Raw genomic sequence first — 23,276 nt, 5'->3', positions numbered from 1 at the left:
AATAGCAACAGCTTGATAACTCATCATTTTTATTTTCATTTTCATATTACATCCTTCATTGTCTTCACAAACAAAATCCATTCATACACAGACATTTTAAAACATAGAATGATATAAAATAGTATCTAAATATTAAATGTAGGGTACACAGTAGTTGTGAGTTTTCTGTGCTGGACTACTTTCTACCTGCAAGTTCAAATTTTCTTTAACAATGGTGCTGTACCCTACAGCCAATACACATATTTTGAAAACATACCTGAGTAAAGACAACGACATTATAGGTAAGGGGTTAAGTAGGAAGTGCATATATTTATGTTTAGGTGTAAAAATCTCTTGCTTCATCAGTTTATGTGCAATTATGTAAATTTGCACATGCTAGAAATCAATAAATTTCTAGATAATAATAATGGTAAATTATTAGTACAGACATGACTGTAATTAAGAAGTTTGCTTTATAACCCTGTGATTCTAGATCTGATCCCACTATTTATCACTAATACCATTTTAAATGGAATTTAGTTGATGGCAACTGTGCATGTACAGATACAAGCATAGCTGTGTGGTTAAGAAGTTTGTTTCCCAACCACATAGTTTCAGTTTAGTCCTACAGTGCAACACCTTAGGCAAGTACTTGTACTGAAGCCTTGTGAATAAATTCTGGAGATGGAAACTGAAAGAAGCCTGTTATGTTTGTGGGTGTTTGCATGATTGTTTATGTTTTTGCCCTGTGAGCAGCATTGTTGTTGTTTCTTCTGTCAACAGATCCTCAGCTGCCATCATGCCTTCAAAGATATGTGAAGTTAAGATCCCTTTAGTAAGAGTTAGTGACAGGAAGGGCATCCTCCTTCAAAACAATGCCTCAATAGTATATGCATCTAAACTATACTAATATTGAACAACAGGCATAAAACAAATGAAGAAATATATAGAGATATATAGATAAGGAGATATGTACATGCATGTGTATTTGTGTTTGACACACTACTGCCTGTTACGACAAAATCAGTGTTGTGTCAAAATGACTACTTAATATGTCACCATTTTGGTAAAATTAAGTACTGGGGCTTTTATGACAAACTAAAGGCTTTGAATTTGCTTCTCTCATGTAACCCTAATTCAGTCACTAAAACCAGTAAATGAACATACTGTAGACATAATATATTATTGCAGTCTAATTTCAAATCTGACTGAGGTCAGCTCTGTCATTCATCATTCCAAGGTTTTAAAATGAAGTACTGGTCAAGTATTGGGATCAGTATAACTAGCTGTATCCCACCCACCCTCTCTGAAAAAAAAAATGAGGATTTGTGCCTATGCTAGGAAAAATTGGTATTTGATACAATATTATTTAATGTTAATTCTGATAATATAGAAACACCAATTATGCTAATTTGGAAAAGCTTGAAAGAAAAGGGAATCAAAATAAAAAACTTACTTATATCACAACTTTCTGTATAATATTGAGTCATCCCATAAATAATGTGGGTTTTTTTTATACTTCTTTTATTTTTCAAAATTAAGATAGTTTTTTTTTAATCTACGCCTTTTGTCTTGAAACCAAAGATGATCATTTTTTCTTCTAGCACTGACTTAAACCACTCAAGCTGCCCACAGTAGATCTCCTTTGTTATTGTTTGGTGTGGGTTTAAAAGTTCAAAGTGGACTAAACCTTTCATATCCCACCAAACAGATAACACCTTATGTGGGTGAAGACTTTCTTTAGCTTGGGTCACTGGTGTTTTTCCTTTCGCTACCCAGTCTTTGGTACTTGACTCTTTTATAGAGAACACATTTCTCATCACCAGTCACTATGTAGTCCAAAAAAGGTTTATTCATGAGATGTGACTGCAAACAAGAGCACACATTCACTCTCTGTGTGCAATTAGACTCAGAAAGTTTGTGAGGAACCCATTGACCCAATTTGCTGACTTTTCCGATGGCACACAGATGACAATGAATGGTTGAATGACCAAATCCAAGCTTCTCAGCTAGTTCCTCATTAGAATAACTATTATAATTGAACTGCACTCTTCAAAACTTGCACTAAGTATAAGATAAAATTACTACTTGCTTTTATAGCACGTTGATGGAGGTAGTTTATCCTGTCCCCATCTGACTTTTCATTCATGCAATTGGAAAATCTGCATTATCTATGTGATGACCTAATATTCTAAAAATCTAGTCTTTTTCTTTTAAAAAAATTGGGGGGAAAATTCGTAAAGAAACCATGAATTAATACACTGAGTTTGTTTTTTATTATATTTCTTGTGTTCCCAATGTTCCTGTCCAGTCTGTCTTCTGGAACTATTTATATTGTAGTATGTTTCACAATAATTTTGTTGATTTAACTTCTTAATTGGGCATAACAACTGTATTATACTGTTATTCTAATAAATGAAAACATTCTAATTATTATTCTTATTAAGATGGTGAGCTGGTAGAATTGTTAGCACACCAGGCAAAATGCTTAGCAACATTTCATCCATCCTTACGTTCTGATTTCAAATTCTGCCAAGGTTGACTTTGCCTGTCATCCTTTTGTGGTCAATAAATTAAGTACCAGTGGAGTATTGGGGTCGATGAAATTGACTAGTCCCCTCCCCACCAAATTTCAGGCCTTGTGCCTTTAGTAAAAAGGATTATTATTATTATTAGTAGTAGTAGTAGTAGCAGTAGTAAACTGGTTGAATCATTAGCATGCCAGGCAAAATGCTTAGCAACATTTCGTCTGTCTTTATGTTCTGAGTTCAAATTCTGCTGAAGTTTTGACTTTGCCTTTCATCCTTTTGGGGTCAATAAAATAAGTACCAGTTGAGTGCTGGTGTTGTTTGAATTGAGAAAGCAAAACAGCAAATGTAAAAGACTGTAAGACATTTAGGAGGTAAAGCACAATGGTTATGAGGTTAATATGCTGGACTCCAAATCACATCATCCCATTCCCCCAAAATTGCTGGCTTTGTGCTAAAATTTGAAACCATTATTATTACTACTGCTACTACTGGTAAAATGGAAGTGAACTGTAGAAATGGTAGAACAATGTAGTGAATGTTTGCAGCAAATCACTTCGCGGTTTTAGTTCAAATACAGCCAAATCAGTATTAACCCTTTGAGCCCTGACCTCCTGAACCTTATTTGACCATATACCTGGCTTCCAGATGCACTCCACTGGTAGAGCGGTGCTACGGTATGCAGAAAAATAAGCCATCCATCGGTAAATCAGTGTTATGGGCTCAAAGGGTTAAGTACTGGGAGGGTGAGAGATGAGTTGACATTTTTGATTCTACCCTCCCCAAAAATGTTGAAATTATTTTTTCTTAAGGGGTAGAGCAGCATAAAAGTTGCCTTTCCCCCACTTTCTTTCATCAACTGATGTAAATATAGGTGAAAGAGCAGTACTTTGTAAATGAAATCCCCTATGAGTTGAAGACATTCCTGTGTCACTTTTACCTTTAGAAATATTGTGAACCAGTGATTGGCCCATTGCAAACTTCTAATTATGCTGTTGTGCACTAATTCCATTTAATTGCTTCCTTTATATTCTGAGTTTAAATGCTGACGTGGTATATGATTTCTGGAACTGATTTAGGTAGCTTCTTCCCCCATCCCACCCCCACCAAAAAACAAAAAAAATTGAGGTCCTTAGAAATTAATATTGTACTTGCATATAAGTAATTATGAATTTTCATTATATTGGGGGTGCTTATCTCCCCCTTGTAAACATAAAGGTAAGGGCTAGATGGACATCTCCATTAACATTTTCTATTTAAAACAATTTTTAAAAAACTTAAATCTACTTTTCGATACTAATGAGTAAGATAGATTGTGGGGGTAAATAATTTTACAACAGGATGCCCTTCCTACATTAACCAGTTCCCCATGAAATTGGAGTGGAATTTACTTTTTGGGTTTTTTTGGTTTAGGAGCAAAGCACCAAAGTAGAAGAATCTGAACTTTGATGGTGTGATTTGGAGTCCAGCATATCAACCTCATAACCATTGTGCTTTACCTCCTTATTGTCTTACTGCCTTTTACATTTGTTGTTCTACTTTCTCAATTCAAATTATGATGCAGGGATCAACTTAATTTTTCATCTTTCTGAAATTAACATAAGAAGTGCCAGGCATGAACTGAGGTTTTAGTCATTCCACTGTAACCCCTCCTACCTATTCTCTAAGTTTAATGTATTGTGCCAAGAAATAGCAAACTAAATACTTTGTGATATTTAGTTTAGTACCTTTATGCTTTTTAGTTCAAACCCCACTTCAATACACGTTGCCTTTCATCCCTCCAGACAAAAAAAAAAAATCAATAATATGCTGAAACCCTAACTTTCTTTTCTTAATGTGTGGCTTTGTGCCAATGTTGAAATTTACATTTTCTGTTGTTTTTATATATTTTATCATTTTATTTCCCTTATATTTAATTTACCAATAAGAAAGGCTTTAGTTATGTGTTGTTTTATCTCCTGTGTTTTTTCACATTTCTGTTATATTTGTTTAACATTGTTGCTCTGGGATTTTGTTTTGGGGAAGGTTTTGTGGGTGGGTGTGTGTGTTTTTCTTTTATTTCATTTCATTATCTTGTGTTTGTAACTATTTGCATGAGCATGTTAAACATAGTACTGGAACACATGATCAGGAGTTCAAAACTTACCACTGCCCACTGTGTGATGCTCTATGGCTTGGCACAATACACTTTTTTACCTCAGTCTGTCCAACTAGGAAATAGTTATCTTTTGTATTTTACTAGTAAGTGATTAGAGATGGGATGAACATCCTGCTCAAAATTTGCTCTAACTAAAAAAGCTGGACTTGAACGTCTAAGAAAACCATCCCAGCCATACCAGCTTAATGAAAATAAAGAGAAAATAAAGTAAAATACAAAAGAGAGAAATGTCAAGGGAAACTACTGGGGAGCAATATCCTTCATTGTAAATTTTTTTATGTTATTGCCTCTTTTATGTTATCTATTTCACCGACAGGCATCATGTTTCACTGTTGGGTACTCCCAACTCATTGCCAAATATTAATGACATGTGGGTGCATTTTCTCAATCCATTATCAGATTGTTTTCCATTAGAATCTTCTGATAGTCCTTGAGCTTGATGGTGAGAGCAACCAAACAGCTCTCTAACCAGTTCGATGCATTTTGTTTCTCTTCTCTGTTCCTTTAGTTGATATAATATTCCATATTATTGTTCCCTAAAAGATGAAAAATTGAGTTGAACATAGCTGAGATTTGAACTACAGAACTGTAGAATCTTATGAACATCTAACTAGATGCTAATTTTTATATGCATATTCCTTATATAATGGGAATTGAAGGTAGATGACTCTTTCATGCAGTACATATTTTCCTTTTGTTTGTACAACTCACTTTCCTGGCACATGTTGAAGAGTGTTGTAGCTTTTAATCATGCTTGCCTGTTGGACCATCATACCTTTTTGTCAAAGGTAAATTTTTACCTCTATTACATTTAAGTATTGAGATTAAACTAAGGCAAAAGTTTATACTTTGCCTAACTATATATAGAGAAGTATCTAAGGCATGGTGTGTAAGCTTGTGCTCTACAAATCCAGCAATCTAGTCATATTGTGTCCTTTTCTAACTATGACCCTGTTTGCTAGCTTTAACCCTCACCTATGGAATGGAAAACGTGTGCATATTTTTGCAGCAAATTTAGAAACTAGCAGAGATGCCATCCACTATCACATTTCAGCTTTTCTGTTTTATGCATTTCTTTTTAAATTATGGCCTTTTAAGGGTCATATTTAAACTTTTGTGTCAATTTTTAACTATTTGGCTAGAGACAAGAATTTCCAGAGTGGTCAATAGTAAATATTAGTGGCAAAAAGTGCAAAAATGACTTTGTTCCATATTTATGAAAAATATTTAGAACTTCCGTATACTCAGTCATGCTATAGTTATCTAGGAGGTGCATTTGGGGGATTAGGAAAACTGATTGGCATCCAAGATATGCCAGGTGTACAGGGTGGCTTGCAGCAGGGAAAATCCATTCAAACAAATAAGTGGTTTATTCGGATGCAAAGCTAGAAGTAGGATATAGTTTCTGTTACATAGGTGACATAATTACTGCTTAGGGATTCTTGGGAAATGTCTAATACATTGAACTGAAACAAGCTAGAACAAGAATCTGTTATTTCTGGTAATCACAGATGATACCTTTCACAGTGTAAAGGACAAATTTTATGACACCTGTCGAAGATGCATGTTGCTGCATAGTAGTGAGACCTCGAAATCTAGAGGAGACTGAAGAGAGTAAAAGATAAGCTGAGGAGAGGAAGGTTGAGGTTATAAGTATAGGTATATAATAAAAATCATAATGTTATGGACAATGTTTGTTGAGTGAAAAAGTCCTGTGGGTTGGTGGTGGATATCTGTGGAACAGTGGGCCAAAAATATAGTGTGCTCAGAACGTGAATCCTGGCAAATGATAGGATGCAGAGTTGAAAAAAATAGTGACTGTAGATCCATCCAACCTGTGCCAGTAGATATGGAAACCTGTTTAATGCAGCTAATTGTTATTAGCACACATATGCACACACACACACACACACACACATTCACGCATGTTTTGTTTTTTTAACTGAATTACTTGTTCTGAGATACTCTTCACATCTATTCTTGTTTTGATTTCTTGTTGAATCAACACATAACACCTAACTTAAATTATCAATATTGCTCCTAACAAAAACTATTAATGATTAAAGTATAATTAGTAAATGTTAAAAGTTTACTAGTCGTTCAGTATGGTCAGTCACAGTGAATACAGTATAGAACTGCAATTAAACAGAAATTCATGTCCTGTTCCTATGTTGCTTTGGGACTATCACAAATTTGATAGTTTAGATTCCTCTTTAATTAATAATCCTTCAGAAATCTTTTAACCCTTTAGCATTCAGGTACTTCTGACAATTGTAATGCTTATTTATTCCCATAGATTTGAATTAATCATGAATTGTCTTGTAACATCAAAATTTTGATGATGTGATTGTTTATTTTTAGAATAACATTGTAGGGTAAGTGTGAGAGGCCAGTTTGAACATAAAGTAGGCAGAATACTTTGGCCAGTTTAAATGCTAGAGGGTTAAGCTCTGATCATGACATATTCTACGACAAAACTATATAGAATTCCAATCCTCCATTCTTCATTCCACCTTTTTTTTTTTTTTTTTTTTTTGACAAAATGTTTTTCATCTTCATTTTTTTCTGCAATTTATGTCCGGCAGATCACGTGCTTTATTTTATTGCAAAACTTTTAGTGAATCTTTTTTATTCTTAAGCATTTTTATTTGATATTTACTGAATTCAGTTTTCTTTTCTCTTGCAGTCAAGTATTGCTTCCGGCCTTTTGCTATTTGTTGCTGCCTGTATGTCTGCCGCTATTTGTTTGTCTGCTGTAGATGTTTTATCTCTTTATTTAACCCATGCTTCAAACTTCCTTTTTCTTCTTTTCCTCTTTAAGGCCCCCCTCACCTTTATGTCTGCTAACTGGGGAAGATTGTACCCTGTTTAAGTATATTATCAACCTCAAACTTGCCTGTCAGCTTGCTGAATAACATTTTTTATGTTTATGAAACTTGCATTCCACAACCCTGTCTTTCCTTCTGCACTAACTGCACATATTTTCTAGGGGTTTTTTGTTTGTTTTAACAAATTGCTGACAATGTAGCCAGCATGGAATCATTGGGTTTAAAAAAAAGCCCCTTTAATTTCTTATTCAGTCCTCTCATTTTTCTCTCTTTTCTCATTCTTTCTTAGGTATTTTCTTCTACTTTTGTCATTTTCATCTTTATTGATTATTGATGTAAATTTGTATTGATATTCATGTTTTCTCTATTTCTTTTCTTTATCTGAATTTTCCATTTTCTTTTTCTTGTTTTTTCTGATTAAGAAATTATTATTCTATTTCTTACTACATATGACATTTATTAACCTACAATAATTTAAGTTAAATATTAATAATCTTAACCATAGCTCCATGGATCCACAATTGAGGATTCTGGGTTTACTCTTTCATCTCTTTCTCTCACACTTAAACAAGCACATACAACTTCTGTGTCATATGTGACATTTAAGGAAACAAATTAAAACATGCAACTCTCAGGAAAATGAAAGCAAACTAGAACCATTATATATGTTGACAAAATTCTTACATATTATTATTCTTCCATCTCAAACAAGACTAATATTCAATAGCAGTTACTTATACTAAGTATATGTATATCCAATTCCTGCAGGTTCCTTCAGATAATAAGCTCCATTATGTACCTGTTACACTTCTCGAAGATGTCCAAGCTGTGAGAGCAGTGGCTTTTCATCCATCAGGATTGTTTTATGCTGTTGGATCAAACTCAAAAGTTTTACGGATTTGTTCATTCCCAGATATTCAAGATATTCAGTGAGTGAATATAAACTTTTTTTTTTTCTTTTTCTCTACTTTTCTAAACTGTTTTTTTATATTTTTCTTGCTGTTTTATTAATCTCACCATGGTCAGTTTTGCCTTTCATCTATCTACTGATAATACAGTACAAGTGGAGTACTGGAGGTTGATCTAATTGACTATTTCCACTCCCCAAAATTATCTAAATGCCATTTGAAAGTCTAGGCACATCCAGCATTGATACTCATTTTGTTCCATCTTGTAGACAGTGCATTGCACTCTACATCCATATTCTGTTGCATCAAGAAGTTTCTGTTAACTCTTTACTTTTATTTCAACAGACACTTTAAATACTTTTGACTGCATCTCATGTCAAGTTAACTCTTAACCTAGCTCCAGTTCATCTGTGAATGTATAAGGGTGAGTTTGGTGTTAACAATTTCTTGTCCAGAGTGCTGTATCTTGCAAAATGTTGTTTGTTGCAACAAAAATTGTAGGAAGGACTAAATTTTCAGTTAATTCTTATCATTTGAGACAATTGGCATCTTTCATTCACAGTGTCTTCACATTCTTAGAGAAAACAAAAACCTCAGTTATTTACCTCACAATATCCAACTGCAGTTTTTGCTTTGAGTGAGGAATTGACAGAAATTGGTTGAAACAAAATTTGAAGTTCCAGTCTTTTAGAAACAATCTTAACTAAATATTTTTCCTCTTTCATAAAGCATATTATACAATGACACTTTGTAATATTATCATGACATATGGTGTATATGTTGTATGTATAGAATATTTGATTTACTGTGGCTATGCAGTGTCTGGCTTGCTGCCGTCAGTTACTTTGACACAGCATTTACCATGGATGTATAGTGTCATATGAGCTCTCTTCAGCTGGGAGATATCAATATTAACTGATTATTGATTATTGATATATTATTTATGTATTATCTGCAGGCAAAGTCACATTACCCAACCAGCAAATGTGGCTTTTAAACGAACAAAACATCATAAAGGGTCTATTTACTGTGTTGCCTGGAATTATCAAGGCAATGTTATAGCAACTGGTTCAAATGACAAATCTGTGAAGTTAACAGCATTTAATTTTGACTCTTGTACTGCTGAAGGTAAGTTTGTGAATTCTTCATATTTGTGTCTTTGCATATATATATATTTACATTCTTCTCTTGCTAGTAAAAGTAACTGTTTTGGGAAAACTCATTCACTGGATTTTCTTAAGATATTACCCTCTACAAATCTATGAATGGCAGTTTATGGAAAAATAATTACAAAAAAATTGTAACTTTGCTCAAGTTCTATAATCATTTTCTTTTCTCTTATTGTATTTCTTTTTGTTTTGTTTTTTCTGTAGGTCCTGAAATTGAGTTAAACCACCATGATGGCACTATTAGGGATGTGCTGTTCATGGAAGAATCCCCAAGTCATTCCTCTATACTGATCAGTGGTGGTGCCGGGGATTGTTCCATAGGTGTAACTGATTGTGATCGTGGACAGTTAGTGCGTAAACTCACTGGACATTCTGGTATGTAAACTGCATTACTAAATCCACTTGGGGCATCAATTTGGGTTACTTTCTGATTTTGAACTGCCTTTAATTTCAAATCCACTTGTTGTAATCTCCTGTTTAATAAGGAGCTACAGAGTGAAATAGAGATATGAGTTAATATGATTGATTTCACAAACTGTGGAATATGTATTTATACTCAGTGTGTTGTTTGCATGCCATGCAACCATAAATCAATGTGTTACTATTAGCATTGTGTTACAATTTTTATTTTCAAAGTACTTTACTCTATGCTCTTATAACCCAATAAGTTGTAGGGAGCATCACTTGTCAAAACTTGATCACTTGACATAGTGATTTAAGAGAGGATACAGAGGTATTGTTTCTTTAAGCAATGGAAGGATTTTCATTTAGCAGTGGGTAGGAAACCTCACTATTTTGATGGTTACCCTGGAGCTTTTCAGCTCGGCTAGCTATGAGTGTTAATTTTATTTTCTTCAATCCAGAAAGTCAATAATTTATCCAACTTCTCCACTTTGTGGTTAAGTGATTCATGTTGAGAAGGGACAGCTGCTGCTTACAAACCATTTAAACCTCATTAATTCAAGCCTTACCTTAATCACTGCTGTTACCTTGTGCACAGCATTTTGTACTATTTAGTTCAATAAAGTACAACTCTTCATCTAAATCTTAAGTTAGCATGAGCAAAAAGGATCTAATTTTAAACATCAGCATGCTGGCTTGTCACACAACACTATGTAACAATACTGAGTTATTTTTTTTAACTGCTTGTCTATTAAAACATTGTTGTCATATTTGTGTTGAATGAATTTGATTCAAAATTTCACACAATGTATAAAATAGATCGTTGATTATAGACATACAAAAGACCAGTAAATAGTTTGTCTTTATTTACTTTGTATGTAAGAAAATAGTAAAATACATACATCTTAAATATCAGCTGCTGTCTTTCTGTCAGTGACACTCACTGCAAAGTTCAAACTCAACAATGCATGCTAGCATTATTTATTGCTTACATGACTGCACCAGTTCAGTGTTAGATGTACTAAACAGCCTGAAAACCAAGAGTGTTGGCCATCAACACAGCCCAGTGCCAGCAACAGGATACAAACTGTAAATTTTGGTTAACAGTCAACTTTATTATATTAACACAACTTCACTTCACTTTGTCTTCTTTATTAACCCAGTTATTTTTTCATCTGTTATATTTATACTAAAGGCTTCTGATAATATACTCATCAATGATGCCATTCAAATGGGCACTTTGCCCAAGCCACATCAAATTACCACTCCCACCACCCATCATCTCTCTAACTGCAATTCTTCATTGATTCCTTTTATTTTTCTTACTACTCAGAACCAATTTCATTAATCTATCTTTCATCTGTTGATAATGTTCTATCCATCAACAATTTATACTGACCACCCTCCACCTCTCCTCTTCCACCACCCTCACTACTGCAGTCAACCCAACACATGTCATCTCTTGTTCTTCCCCTGTCTACTGTATTGTCATGCCTTTCTTGCTTTCTTCTGCACCCTCTTACCTCCACCATCCTCGTTGGTCATCCCCACCCCTTATCAACCATTCACTGCTTCCACTTTTTAATCCTACCCAATCTTTACACTTGTTGTCCACCTCTCCTCTCACTCATTCCCATTTCTCACTCTGTCTTCTACTCTTGCAGCCCTCTCTCTGCTCACACTCCTCATTCCTCTCTCCCTGCTCACGCTCCTTCCTTTCTCCCTGCTCATGCTCCTCCTTCCTCTCTCTCCCCTCACACTCTTCATCCCTCTGTCCTCACTCACTTTGTATTTCCTACCTGGGCACCTCATCACTATTTTATCTCTCTCCAACTTATCTGACCATTCTCAGTGTCTTTTCTAAATGTAAGGCATCATGTAGCTCCTTGACTGCAAGGGACCTGCTCTGCCTTTTTTTCTCATACTTTAACCTCTCTTCTCCTTACATAAAGCCAACACCCTCCCCCTTTGGGGTTCATAGCCTTGCAAATTGCTTGGCAACCTCACTAGTGCCAGATGCACAAAAAGGAGCACCCTCTACATACTGTAATGTCACTGGCATTAAGAATGGCATTCACCCATAGAAACTATGCCAAAACAAACACTGGAACATGATATGCAGTCCTTGGACTCATTGGATCCTGTCAAATCATCCAACCCATGCCAGCATGGAACATGGACATTAAATAATGACAGTGGTGTTGTTGAAAATTCTATGTGCTATTTCTTTCAGCTCTTTAAATGTTGCAAAGATTAGATTTACCTTTTATCCCTGTAAGGTCAATAAAATAAAGTACTTTCTGCCCTTAAAGTTGTGCCTAAATTAATAACAATTTCTATTGTTTTTTTTAAAGGTCATATATATTCCTTATGTCAGTTAAGTGGACATATGTTCGTGAGTGGCTCTCAAGACAAAACAGCAAGATTCTGGGATCTACGAGCTTCTACTGCAATCACGTGTGTACCTAGTATAGAACCAGGTAAGTTTCTCTCTTTAATGCCATGCATATTTTGAGGGATGAAATGGTGTGGCAATGCTACTGATTTCTCAGCCTGATAAAAAAAAAATTAGTTCAGCATCTCTAAAAGACATCCAGTTGTAAGAACTAAGTGAAGATGGAAATACTCCATAATCCTTAAGAAGTCATTTAGTCATCATCAAAGATTCTCAACTCATTTCTTCAAGTAATGTGCCGAATGGAAATCAGCTTACATGGAATCATCCTTCAATCCAGGTGAGGAGTGTCTTGAAATAGCTTAACTGGAGATTGAACCTCCATACCATCAGCCACTCGGTCATGATTACATGCACACATACAAATACACCCATGTTTCCATAAACACACCTTGCACTTGTTCATAAATAAATACCCACTTCCACACTCTCATATATTCAAAGAAATAATAGAAGGAAGACTCCACTCTAAATGAATGAATTTGCTTCCTTGCACCTGTATTAGTGGTAGTAATGGTGTAGCAACAAGAATGCCCTTGTTTGGTGGGATAAATGTTGAAAGTTTGCAACACATGAGGCTGAATTCTTCAGGTGCAATAAGGATGAAGTTAGATTGCTAATGCATTTCACTATCATCATCATCATTACTATTACCTCATACAACAACAGTAGCAGTGTAAAAACCAACCACTATCAATACCTGCACCATCACATCTGTTATCACCACTGTCATCAGAAACCAGAGAGCCATTATCACCTCCCACTCAGTCACCTCTCTCACCAACAGTGGGACAACAACCATCAACACCAATACTGCCACAAACGATACAACCATCACCAATCCAAGAAACTTCTGTGTGTCACTCAACCTGCTAAAAATAGTGGTTAAATCTCCCTCAAATCACACCTAGAATGTTGGTCCTGATATAGAAAACAGTATGGTCCGAATAGAAACTCTTTTGATCATTGGTCTTCTAGAACTGAGCCAACCTGAGGCAAAACAACTTGTAACTTTTAGGTAATACTTCAAAATATAATCTTTTTGTTATTATTGATACAGTTTTATTTTAGAACACTGGGTATATTATTATTGTTATTATTATTATTATTATGGTTTTTTTTTTTTTTTGGTGTATAGCACAAAAGAACAGATTTATCCTGATTGTACAAATTACGTTCACTGTGGAATTAGTCTGACATTTCTTCAGGCTGTGCAGCAAAAACATCCTCAAAATGATCAGTTCCATCAGTTTTGATAATAATTTCACTCACTGAGAACTAGGATGTCAGGTTAAAAGACAAAAAAAAAAAAGATGTGGCTGTATGATAAGCTTGCTTCCCAGCCACATGGTTCTGGGTTCAGTCCCACTCTGTGGAACCTTGGGCAAGTGTCTTCTACTATAGCCTCAGGCTAACCAAAGCCTTGTGAGTGGATTTGGTTGATGGAAACTGAAAAGAAGCCTGTCGTATATATATCTGTTTGTGGGTCTTCATGCTTGTCCCCCCCCCTTCACTGTTTGACAGCTGGGGTTGATTTGTTCAACTAAAAACTATTCAAGGCAGTGCTCCAGCATGGCTGCAGTCAAAATGACTGAAGCAAATAAATGATTGGCTTCTAAATAATAAGGCGGAATGTGAGTTAGGAATTTCAGAATCAAGTTAGGATGCTCAGAGATACAATTAAAATAAGAAATTATTGCATGGATTTGAGTATTTAAGAAGTAGAATGTACAATTTCATTTAAGTCAGACTGCCTCATGGCCTCAGCAGACAAAATAGAAGAGGCATTCTCCTGGGGGATCAACCATCATTTCACAACTTTGTTGTAAAGTTGAACTCTTTAGCAATCAGATCACTTTGTCAAATGTTATGCTTATTTATTCACATTGTTTTTAAATTAATCATGCATTACCATTTAGCGTTAAGACTTCAGTGATGTGATTGCTTGTTTTTAGAATGACATTGTGGGATAGGTGATAGAGGCCAGATCTGGTCAGTTTGAACATTAAACAGGTTGAATATTATGGCCAGATATGATCAGTTTAAATGCTAAAGGGTTAAAATTGTCATAATTAAATGTGATAAAATGAAGCAACTGCAAAATGTAATTGTTCTCTCTTGATCAGTGATGAGCCACCTGTGGCCTGCTGGTCTATCTGCATGGTACACCCAATAAAAGATTACCTTGAATTTCCTTCTTTTTTTTTTTTTCCAATAGTGCAGCCCACTTGATAATGAACCCATGTCTCATGCCACTCGCTTCTTGTAAAAAGGTTGATCAGTGTTTCTTTTCTCTTTTTGTGTCTCTTATAGGAAGTCCTTTTGCATCAGTTTGTGTTGATCCTTCTGGTCGACTGCTATCTTCAGGTCATGAAGACTCTACTGTGATGCTTTATGACATCCGTGGAGGTCGTATCATCCAAAGTTTCAAACCTCACCAAAGTGAGTGCCGCACTGTTAGATTTTCGATGAATGCTTACTACTTATTGTCTGGCTCGTATGACCAACGGATAGCCCTGACAGATCTTCACGGTAAAACTCTTTTTTTTCTTTTCCTTTAACACCCCCACCTCCGACCAACTTCTCTGCATCACTTGCCTTTCACCTTGCTCCTTAGTTTCTTTGCTTATTAAGGTAGACATGCATTAAAAGCATGTGAAGATTTCATTTGAACACAATGTATCATTTAGAGAGCTTCATGGTGGGTGCTACCATCTGCCCACTTTATTCTGTTAAATTTACAGCAAAAACTATGGGTCTTTTCTTTGCTTGCAAAGCAAACAAACCTGTAAAGGGCTCTTGAGCAGGGGTTGGCAAACCGGGATAAATTACCCCAAGTGGGGTAAAAATGAAATTATTGTGGGTAATGACATAAGTAAAATTATATAAAACGAAGTGTTCCTTGTTAGAACAAAATTTTTTTCTTCTGGCATGAGGAGACAGTCAAAAAGTTGCTGGTAAACAAGGATTTTTCACTTGAATGAACATAAAAATAAAGCAATTGATTGGACCCCGAAGATTGTATCCAAATTGCTCTGGCATTATAGTGCCCCAATTTTGATGTAATTGTAACTAAAATGAAACTATCATTTTTCCAAAACCTGAAGTGAAAAAGTTTCTAGAAAAATCCTTTTGTTTCATAATGAGGATAGTAATTTATTTTATTGCATTTGTTTTATAATTTTTATATTTAGAATTGTATTCTCCATATGAATAGATTCAATGAACCTTTTGAATCCAAAGAATCCATGATTTTCTTCCTTTGAAATCAAGGGGGGTAACATCAGTGTAAATAAATATACTTTGGGGTAATTGGTTAAAAAATTCCCCAACCCCTCCTCTAGAGTATAGCTTATGCATTAGCAGCAGAGAAATGACCATACTCAGAATGATGGTAAATAGAAATAGCTAGCATGGAAAAAGAGACATTAAAGTAAGGAATGAATGAAATATGGCATTTTAGACAAATATCTTCTATCATAACCTCAGGTTGAGTGATGGTTTGTGACTGAAATTTGCTTAACAGAATCCATACAGAAACCTGTCAGCAGAATTGTTCCTCATAGGTTGTAGACTTAGGCTAACCCCCAGTTTAACTCCTACTCGGGTGCTTTTATTAAAGAGGAACATTTCAGTCAGACGTCTGATCTGAAGATAACATTCTCACATCAGTCTCAGGGACCTTGATTAAGTTCAATGAAGCTGTCTTTCACTTCTGACTAAGTTCTGTAAAAAGAAAATAACCAATAACGATTTTGAATTTATTTTATGTCTTTATTATTTTCTTTACTTTTATTTATTTATTTTTATTTTCTGTTGCAGGTGACCTGTTACGACCGCTGCCCAGTGTAATTGTGGCTGAACACAAAGACAAAGTGATTCAGTGTCGCTGGCATCCTTCCAAGCTGGCATTTGTGAGTTCTAGTGCTGACCGAACTGTTGTCTGCTGGGCATTGCCATTGCCTTGAATTAAGTACAACTGGCATTTGAACTTTCGGAATGCAGAGATTGTTGGTCATCATGGCTGTTGGTACAAAAAAGGGTGAGGAAGGGGCTGCTAAATATACAGACTTTAAATAAACAAGCTACAGCATGGCCAAATCCTGTTCAACCTAATCATGTCATTATTTAACAGATTACACATGAATATATGCACGTACACTCACTCACACACACACACACACACAGACACACACACAAATGTATATGCACACATACGTATATGTTATGTGAGTGGTTGCCATGTGACTTGTAAAAGTTCCAGTTTTGCCACAACTGACAAACAACCATTTGTCCAAGAATACATTGCCTGATGAAATAACTCCCTGGATGGTCTGTTACTCAGCAGGCATGTGTTATTCTTGGCTGGGATTGTTTGTGGGAGGGGTTTTCAGAGGATGCTGGGTGAAGGGAGATTAACATTGAAAGCAATTTGGATATTGGTGGTGCTGACAATTACTTCACCTTGCCATTCCTACTTCAATCATTGCATGTGTGTGTTTTCGTTTGCTTTACATACATATAAATATGTACATGTGCACACACATACATAAACACATTGTCTCAAAAAGCAAGTGCCTGCATGCCCTCCCACACATACATATAGAAGGCAGATGTTAAACGGTGATGATGAAATGCATCAAAAGCATGCAGGCATTCATGTATCTAAAGAAACATACACACGCACATGTGTATATATATATATATATATATATAAATACACACACACACTCACTCACAAATACATATATACATGTATGTATACAAGCATACATTAATTCAAACAGGTCTGTGTATGTGTTTGCATGCAACCCTCCATACTTCCTATTGCCTTCCTTAGCCAAACAGTGTTTACCTTTTCCTGTCTCAGCTTTTCCAGGAATCATCCTGACACATAAATGTATTTCTGTGCTTAGTGTGTCCTCTCGAGGTGTTTTACAAATTTCCGTGTGTTACACAGCTAGACGCAGGTAGAGGTTTGTTTGTTTGTTTGTCATCCAAACAACAACAAAAAGAAATCAAAGTAATTTTGAATAAATGCAAAGTAGTTTTTTTTTTTTTAAACTTAAGACGAACTCCCATCTTAACCACTGCAATTCCCCACCTCCATACCTCCTTTTTAATTCCTATATTTTTATTAAATTAAATTTTTTTTTTTTTTTATATATGTATATATAAATTTTTCTCTCCCGCCCCACCTTTTTCTCCCTGACTCACGCTATGCGTTTTTGGTCGTGTGTATGCATTAGTGCACACACACGCACGCACGTGTGTGTGTGTGTTGTGTACTTATTTGAAACCTGAGATTTGTACTCTGTTGCTGCTCCAAATTTCTCATTACTATCGTGTTTCTCAAGCTCACCATCGGAAATATGGCAAAAATATTGACTTCAGATAAAGGAATAGATTCTACATAATGTACTGAGTACTTTTTCTTTCATTTATACACCTAAATGCACACACACACACACCACACACACACACACCACACACACACACACACAAACAAACAAAAACAAAAGTGGTTTGGCATTTCAATATCAAGTAAATCCAATTGAAAAATTATTGTTTTGAGACATTTCCTGTGAATATCATTTACCTCTATTTATTATTTTTATTTTTTGTAATTAAATTATTATTCATACGTTTAAAATATTTTTGTTTTTCTAAGATTTATTATTATTATTATTATTATTATTATTATTGGGAAGATGCAATGACCAATTGAGACAATATTGCTGGCTCCGGAGTTGTGAGTCAGGTAAGAGTTGTCTCCTCCTCTGGCAGGCCATCTCTACTTGCCTGAGGATTTTGTGTTCATGTAAGATGTTATCTTTATTATAATAATTATTTTTAATATTATTATAATTATTGTAATTATTATTATCATCAATGTAATTATTGTAATTATTAATGTTGAATTGTTTCAGTGATTTCTATAATTGTCCGGTCTTAATATTGAATGATTTTTTAAAAAAATTCTTTTCTTGAATAAAACTGGCAAAATGAATCATGATTGTAGCTGATTTTTGTCTTTTGTTTTCATAAACATGTACATATACTGTAAATATATATATATATATATATATATATGCCAGTGGCATGTAAAAAGCACCAACCGTTCGTGGCTGTTGCCAGCCAATCCTGGCACGCAAAAACCACCATCCGTACATGGCTGATGCCAGTGCCGCCTTGACTGGCTTCCATGTCCATGGCACGTAAAAACCACCAGCCGATCGTGGAAGTTTCCAGCCTCCCCTGGCACCTGTGCCGGTGACACGTAAAAAGCATCCACTACACTCATGGAGTGGTTGGCATTAGGAAGGGCATCCAGCTGTAGAAACACTGCCAGATCAGACTGGTGCCTGGTACAGCCTCCTGGCTCCCCAGACCCCAGTCGAACCGTCCAACCCATGCTAGCATGGAAAATGGACGTTAAACGATATATATATATATATATACAAGCAGAATTGCCCGGCAATGCTCGGGGCTGAATTGCTTGAAAGTACTGTTAATGATTGCACTGAATTATGATGATGATTCAGGCAAATATTGATATAAGTTTACGGCGAATGAATGTATTTGTAAGTGTATAGAAAGCCGTGAAAAGGGGTTCCTAACCCCTTGTAGAATGGTGTAAGAATTGAATGCGAGGTTGCCAAGAGCCATGTTATTGTTCTCATAATTGTAAGAATTTGATAGTCATGGAAGGTGTTGTAAAACGTTCGCAGGTGAATAGCGTCTCTTCGTTTTCCACGAACGGCAGCGGATGTGCTGTTACAAAACTTCATGCTGTGTTAAAAGAGAATGGATGCCCTATGTAGGCAAGAGGGGAATGAAGCATGGGTAAGTAAATATGGGTAATTTATAAAATGTAGAACAATAGCATCTACTCACCATATGTCAGACCGGCAAGACTGTAGTGGTGCTGAATAGATGAATCACAATACAGTGGTGGAGATGTTTACATTGATGGGCGTTATGATTAAATTTGTTGTTGTATAAAATGATCTGTTGCTTAGTTTCCAAAGTGTATGTTGCGATCGTGTTGTCACTTATGTAAACTTTAACAGTGAGAGTGTAGATGTAGGGGGTAGATGTGTCATGTACGTTGGATATAGAAGATGAGGCTGGTGGTTTGATGATGAATGGATAGAAATAGAGGTGAGCGAAGGACAGGTGTTGGTTAAGTATGAATTAATGTCATGAAACGCCTAAAAATGTAAATGTCATTATAAAAGAGTCGTATGTAAGTGAAATACCAACGTGTTCGAAAATGATGAAACGTAGTAATCCTATAAAAGCTCCTTGTACACAATGTTTTTTGTTTTTCGTTGTGGAATGAATGTGAAAGCATCACTGTTGCTGCCGACATGCGAGCAGGCAACATAAAGCTGACCATGAGAGAAACATGGCTCTCTCAAATGTATTCCCGCCACAGACAGTGTTTGACCCTGTGCTTTGTTAATTGACATTGCGAAATATGGCCTTACTGGGAACTGGGACCTCCGAAATATGAAAGGTAGGTCTGCTCCTGATGGGAAAAGATGCATCCTAGGTATGAGCACAATGTTGCCTCGACCGCACCCTGTGATAATGGTGGCCTCAATCAGATTGGGAGATAAGGACTTAACGATCAAACGTGTGCCATTGCATTGTTTGGGGGGAACCAAATTTCTAATGAGCATTATAGGGGCACCAACTTTAAGTTTGAGAATGTGTGGTGGTAGTCCGGGGGGCTCAAAAGAATTGAGTACCTCTGTTGGATAGTTGATGACGTCCTCTGGGTCAGGAGTTGTATCGCTAGACTTATATACATAGACATCCCCAGGAATGAGTTTTAGCATTTCATCATTAATATGGTGAACAGTTTTATTCCTCGGGGCCAGAATAGCCCTTCAGCCAATCCAATCCATATTCTGATAATTAGCTTGTAGATCTGGGAACACTGCATCTCTGAGATTAGAAGGCATTTTAACTATGGTACAAATGGAATCGATGGCAATATTACCATTTTCATCCCCTGGTATTTTGCCTTCGCCAAGTGCAAGGAGCGTGTGAGAAAATGCTGCTGATGTGATATCACGTCGCATATGAGCATGCATATTGGTGTGAAGTTTGAGAGTCTTCACCAGTGGCCACAATGTGGATGACTTAAGACACGCACTTACTGCATCAGCTGTAGTCCCTTTGGGAATAACGGGAAGTGTTTGTCGGAAGTCCCCTGAAAGAAGAAGTGTTATGCCCCCCATGGGAGCTGAAGAGTGTTTGATGTCTCTGAGAGATCTATCTAGTGCCTCAAGAGCACCTCTGTGGGCCTTTGTGCATTCATCCCAAACGATAAGCTTGCATCGTCTGAAGACTTCTGCCTGATCGGAGCTGTTACTGATGTTGCAAGTTGGTGTCTCAGTCTTCGCTAAGTCAAGCGGGAGCTTGAAAGTGGAGTGAGCTGTCCTGCCGCCTGGCAACAAAGTAGCCGCAATTCCAGATGATGCCACAGCTAGGGCAATGCCTTGTGTTCGCCTAATCTTAACCAATATTAATTTGTTGACAAAAGTTTTCCCAGTGCCCCCAGGAGCGTCCAGGAAAAAAATCCCCCCAGCTTTGGCCCGGACTGAATTAACAACGGAGTTTCTGACTTCTGATAGTTTTATTAAATTTTCTTCAGAAATTTTTTCTGATTCTCCCTATCAATATGGGATTAATAAAATTCTTCTTTTTTGACACCCATGAATCTATAAAGATATTTTAAAAGTATGAGGCTCCATTTGCCAATCACATTGTTGTGTAATCAAGAGGCCAACATCCAAAGATTTACTGGTTTGCAAGTTTTCCTGATTGTTGCACATTCGTTTCTACGGCTCTGAGTGACCCACCAAAATGGGAATTCCATTTTGAGCCATTTTCAGGGATGACAATTGATATTTAGTGTAGTTTTATATGCCATCATCATCATCATCATCGTTTAACGTCCGCTTTCCATGCTAGCATGGGTTGGACGGTTCAACTGGGGTCTGGGGAGCCCGAAGGCTGCACCAGGCCAGTCAGATCTGGCAGTGTTTCTACAGCTGGATGCCCTTCCTAACGCCAACCACTCCGAGAGTGTAGTGGGTGATTTTATGTGCCACCGACACAGGTGCCAGACGAGGCTGGCGAACGGCCACGCTCGGATGGTTTTTATGTGCCACCGACACAGGTGCCAGACGAGGCTGGCAGACGGCCACGCTCGGATGGTGTTTTTATGTGCCACCGACACAGGTGCCAGACGAGGCTGGCAGACGCCCACGCTCGGATGGTGTTTTTATGTGCCACCGACACAGGTGGCAGACGGCCACACTCGGACGGTGTTTGTTACGTGCCCACAGCACGGAGGCCAGTCGATGCGGTACTGGCTACGGTCCCGTTCGGATGGTTTTCTTATGTGCCACCGGCACTGGTACCACAAGGATACAAATTCCATATTTCTACATTTCTGTACTTGCTACCAGGTGTATTTTCAGAATATATTGTTTGATATAGTTTCAACAAATTTGAAAAAAAAAAACCAATTTTCTAGCTTTTTCACTTTGTCCTGTTTTTTACCGGACCCTTTGCACAAGAAAACATGCTTTTGAATAAGTGAATTCATATGTCCTTTTATGATTTCAGACCTTAGTGTAAGATTAGTGAATGTAAGGGTGCTCACTAGCTGTTGTTATTAAGTAATAGCTGTCAAAACTTTAAATTTTTTTAAATAGTCCCCAAGACATGGATTTTTGCAATTTTAGGTTGGCATTTTTCCTTCATTGGTTGAATTTTTAAAAAAATTGATCTTTAGTGTCCAAGAGATTTGAGATGGTGGGAATTAAAGAAACTTGCTTTCCAAGATATGGTATCGAACCTATTTGGAATGATGGGCTCCTAAAAATAAAAGAAATTTCGGAAATTGCTTAAACAATTAAAATGGTGCTGAAATTTACAAGAATCATTCCTCTTGTGAATACTAACAAACGGTTTAAATTTGAAGAAAATCTAAGAACCTTCATCATGGACCCTTGTAGAATTTCACTGGAATGCCCCATTCCATATTTTGCAGCATAGAAGACATACTTTTTTGTAATAACGATAAAATACATAAATAAAATGGAAACTTGAAAATATGCGTCTTCCACGATGTTAGTTGAAAAATTGGTGCAATGCTTTTTTTTTTTTTTTTTTCCTTAGGGTTCACGGAAGTTAGTTCGTTACAAAGACTGTCATTATTTAGCAAATATGCCATAAACATTCTAATAATGTTGATCCGATATGGATAACATAGTTTAATTTTTCGAATTTTAACCAACCCTATCGCCTCTATTCAGCTGAAATCATTTGCTGCGTCTAAAACAGACAACATCCTGTCACTGACCCTAATCCTTGAAAACTGCCGTTCAAAAGGAAAAGATCCGTTGATATAGATACGATTACTCAATAAATAATAAAATAGTCTTTTAAACTTTGCTACGACTTCACTGTCCTTACTGCTGAGCTGTTTGTTTACTAATGGCAGCACCATCTACTGAGAAACTGTGTTGTGTACTACGGTAATACCCGGTGGCATACCGTTGTGGTGCACCAGGCAAGTGGCTGTTGCCTGGGGATTTTACCCAACGACGAGCATGAACACTGCTGGTTTGCCTATTCGTTATGGACGGAGTTATGGTAAGCAAAAAAAAAAAAATTAGGATATGTCTTCCACGATGCGACCCCTACTATGCCGCAAAATACGCAATGTAAATCTTTCATGAATATTTTGAAAATCTTAAGACGGTCAGGCTAGCTGGCAAAATGCGTAGCGGCATTTCGTTCGTCTTCATGTTCTGAGTTCAAA

The 23,276-nt window shown here is 36.5% G+C and overlaps 1 protein-coding gene across 10 annotated transcripts in view; it reads left to right on the top strand.

Annotated features, from left to right (window-relative positions):
• Positions 1 to 18,082, top strand: part of LOC115215510 (WD repeat-containing protein 47) — a 100,179-nt gene extending 82,097 nt beyond the window's left edge. For all 10 annotated transcript variants that reach the window (XM_036505922.1, XM_029784673.2, XM_029784678.2 and 7 more), the window contains 6 exons: positions 8,262 to 8,422; positions 9,360 to 9,529; positions 9,775 to 9,945; positions 12,327 to 12,452; positions 14,741 to 14,959; positions 16,250 to 18,082. In XM_036505922.1, coding sequence (XP_036361815.1) covers positions 8,262 to 8,422; positions 9,360 to 9,529; positions 9,775 to 9,945; positions 12,327 to 12,452; positions 14,741 to 14,959; positions 16,250 to 16,395 — 993 coding nt within the window. In that variant the 3' untranslated portion in view covers positions 16,396 to 18,082. The remainder of the gene's footprint in view (positions 1 to 8,261; positions 8,423 to 9,359; positions 9,530 to 9,774; positions 9,946 to 12,326; positions 12,453 to 14,740; positions 14,960 to 16,249) is intronic.
• Positions 18,083 to 23,276: the final 5,194 nt, after the last annotated feature.

This window comes from Octopus sinensis, linkage group LG9 (assembly GCF_006345805.1).
Source record: "Octopus sinensis linkage group LG9, ASM634580v1, whole genome shotgun sequence".
NCBI lineage: Eukaryota > Metazoa > Mollusca > Cephalopoda > Octopoda > Octopodidae > Octopus > Octopus sinensis.
This window is presented reverse-complemented; position numbering and strand designations above follow the sequence as displayed.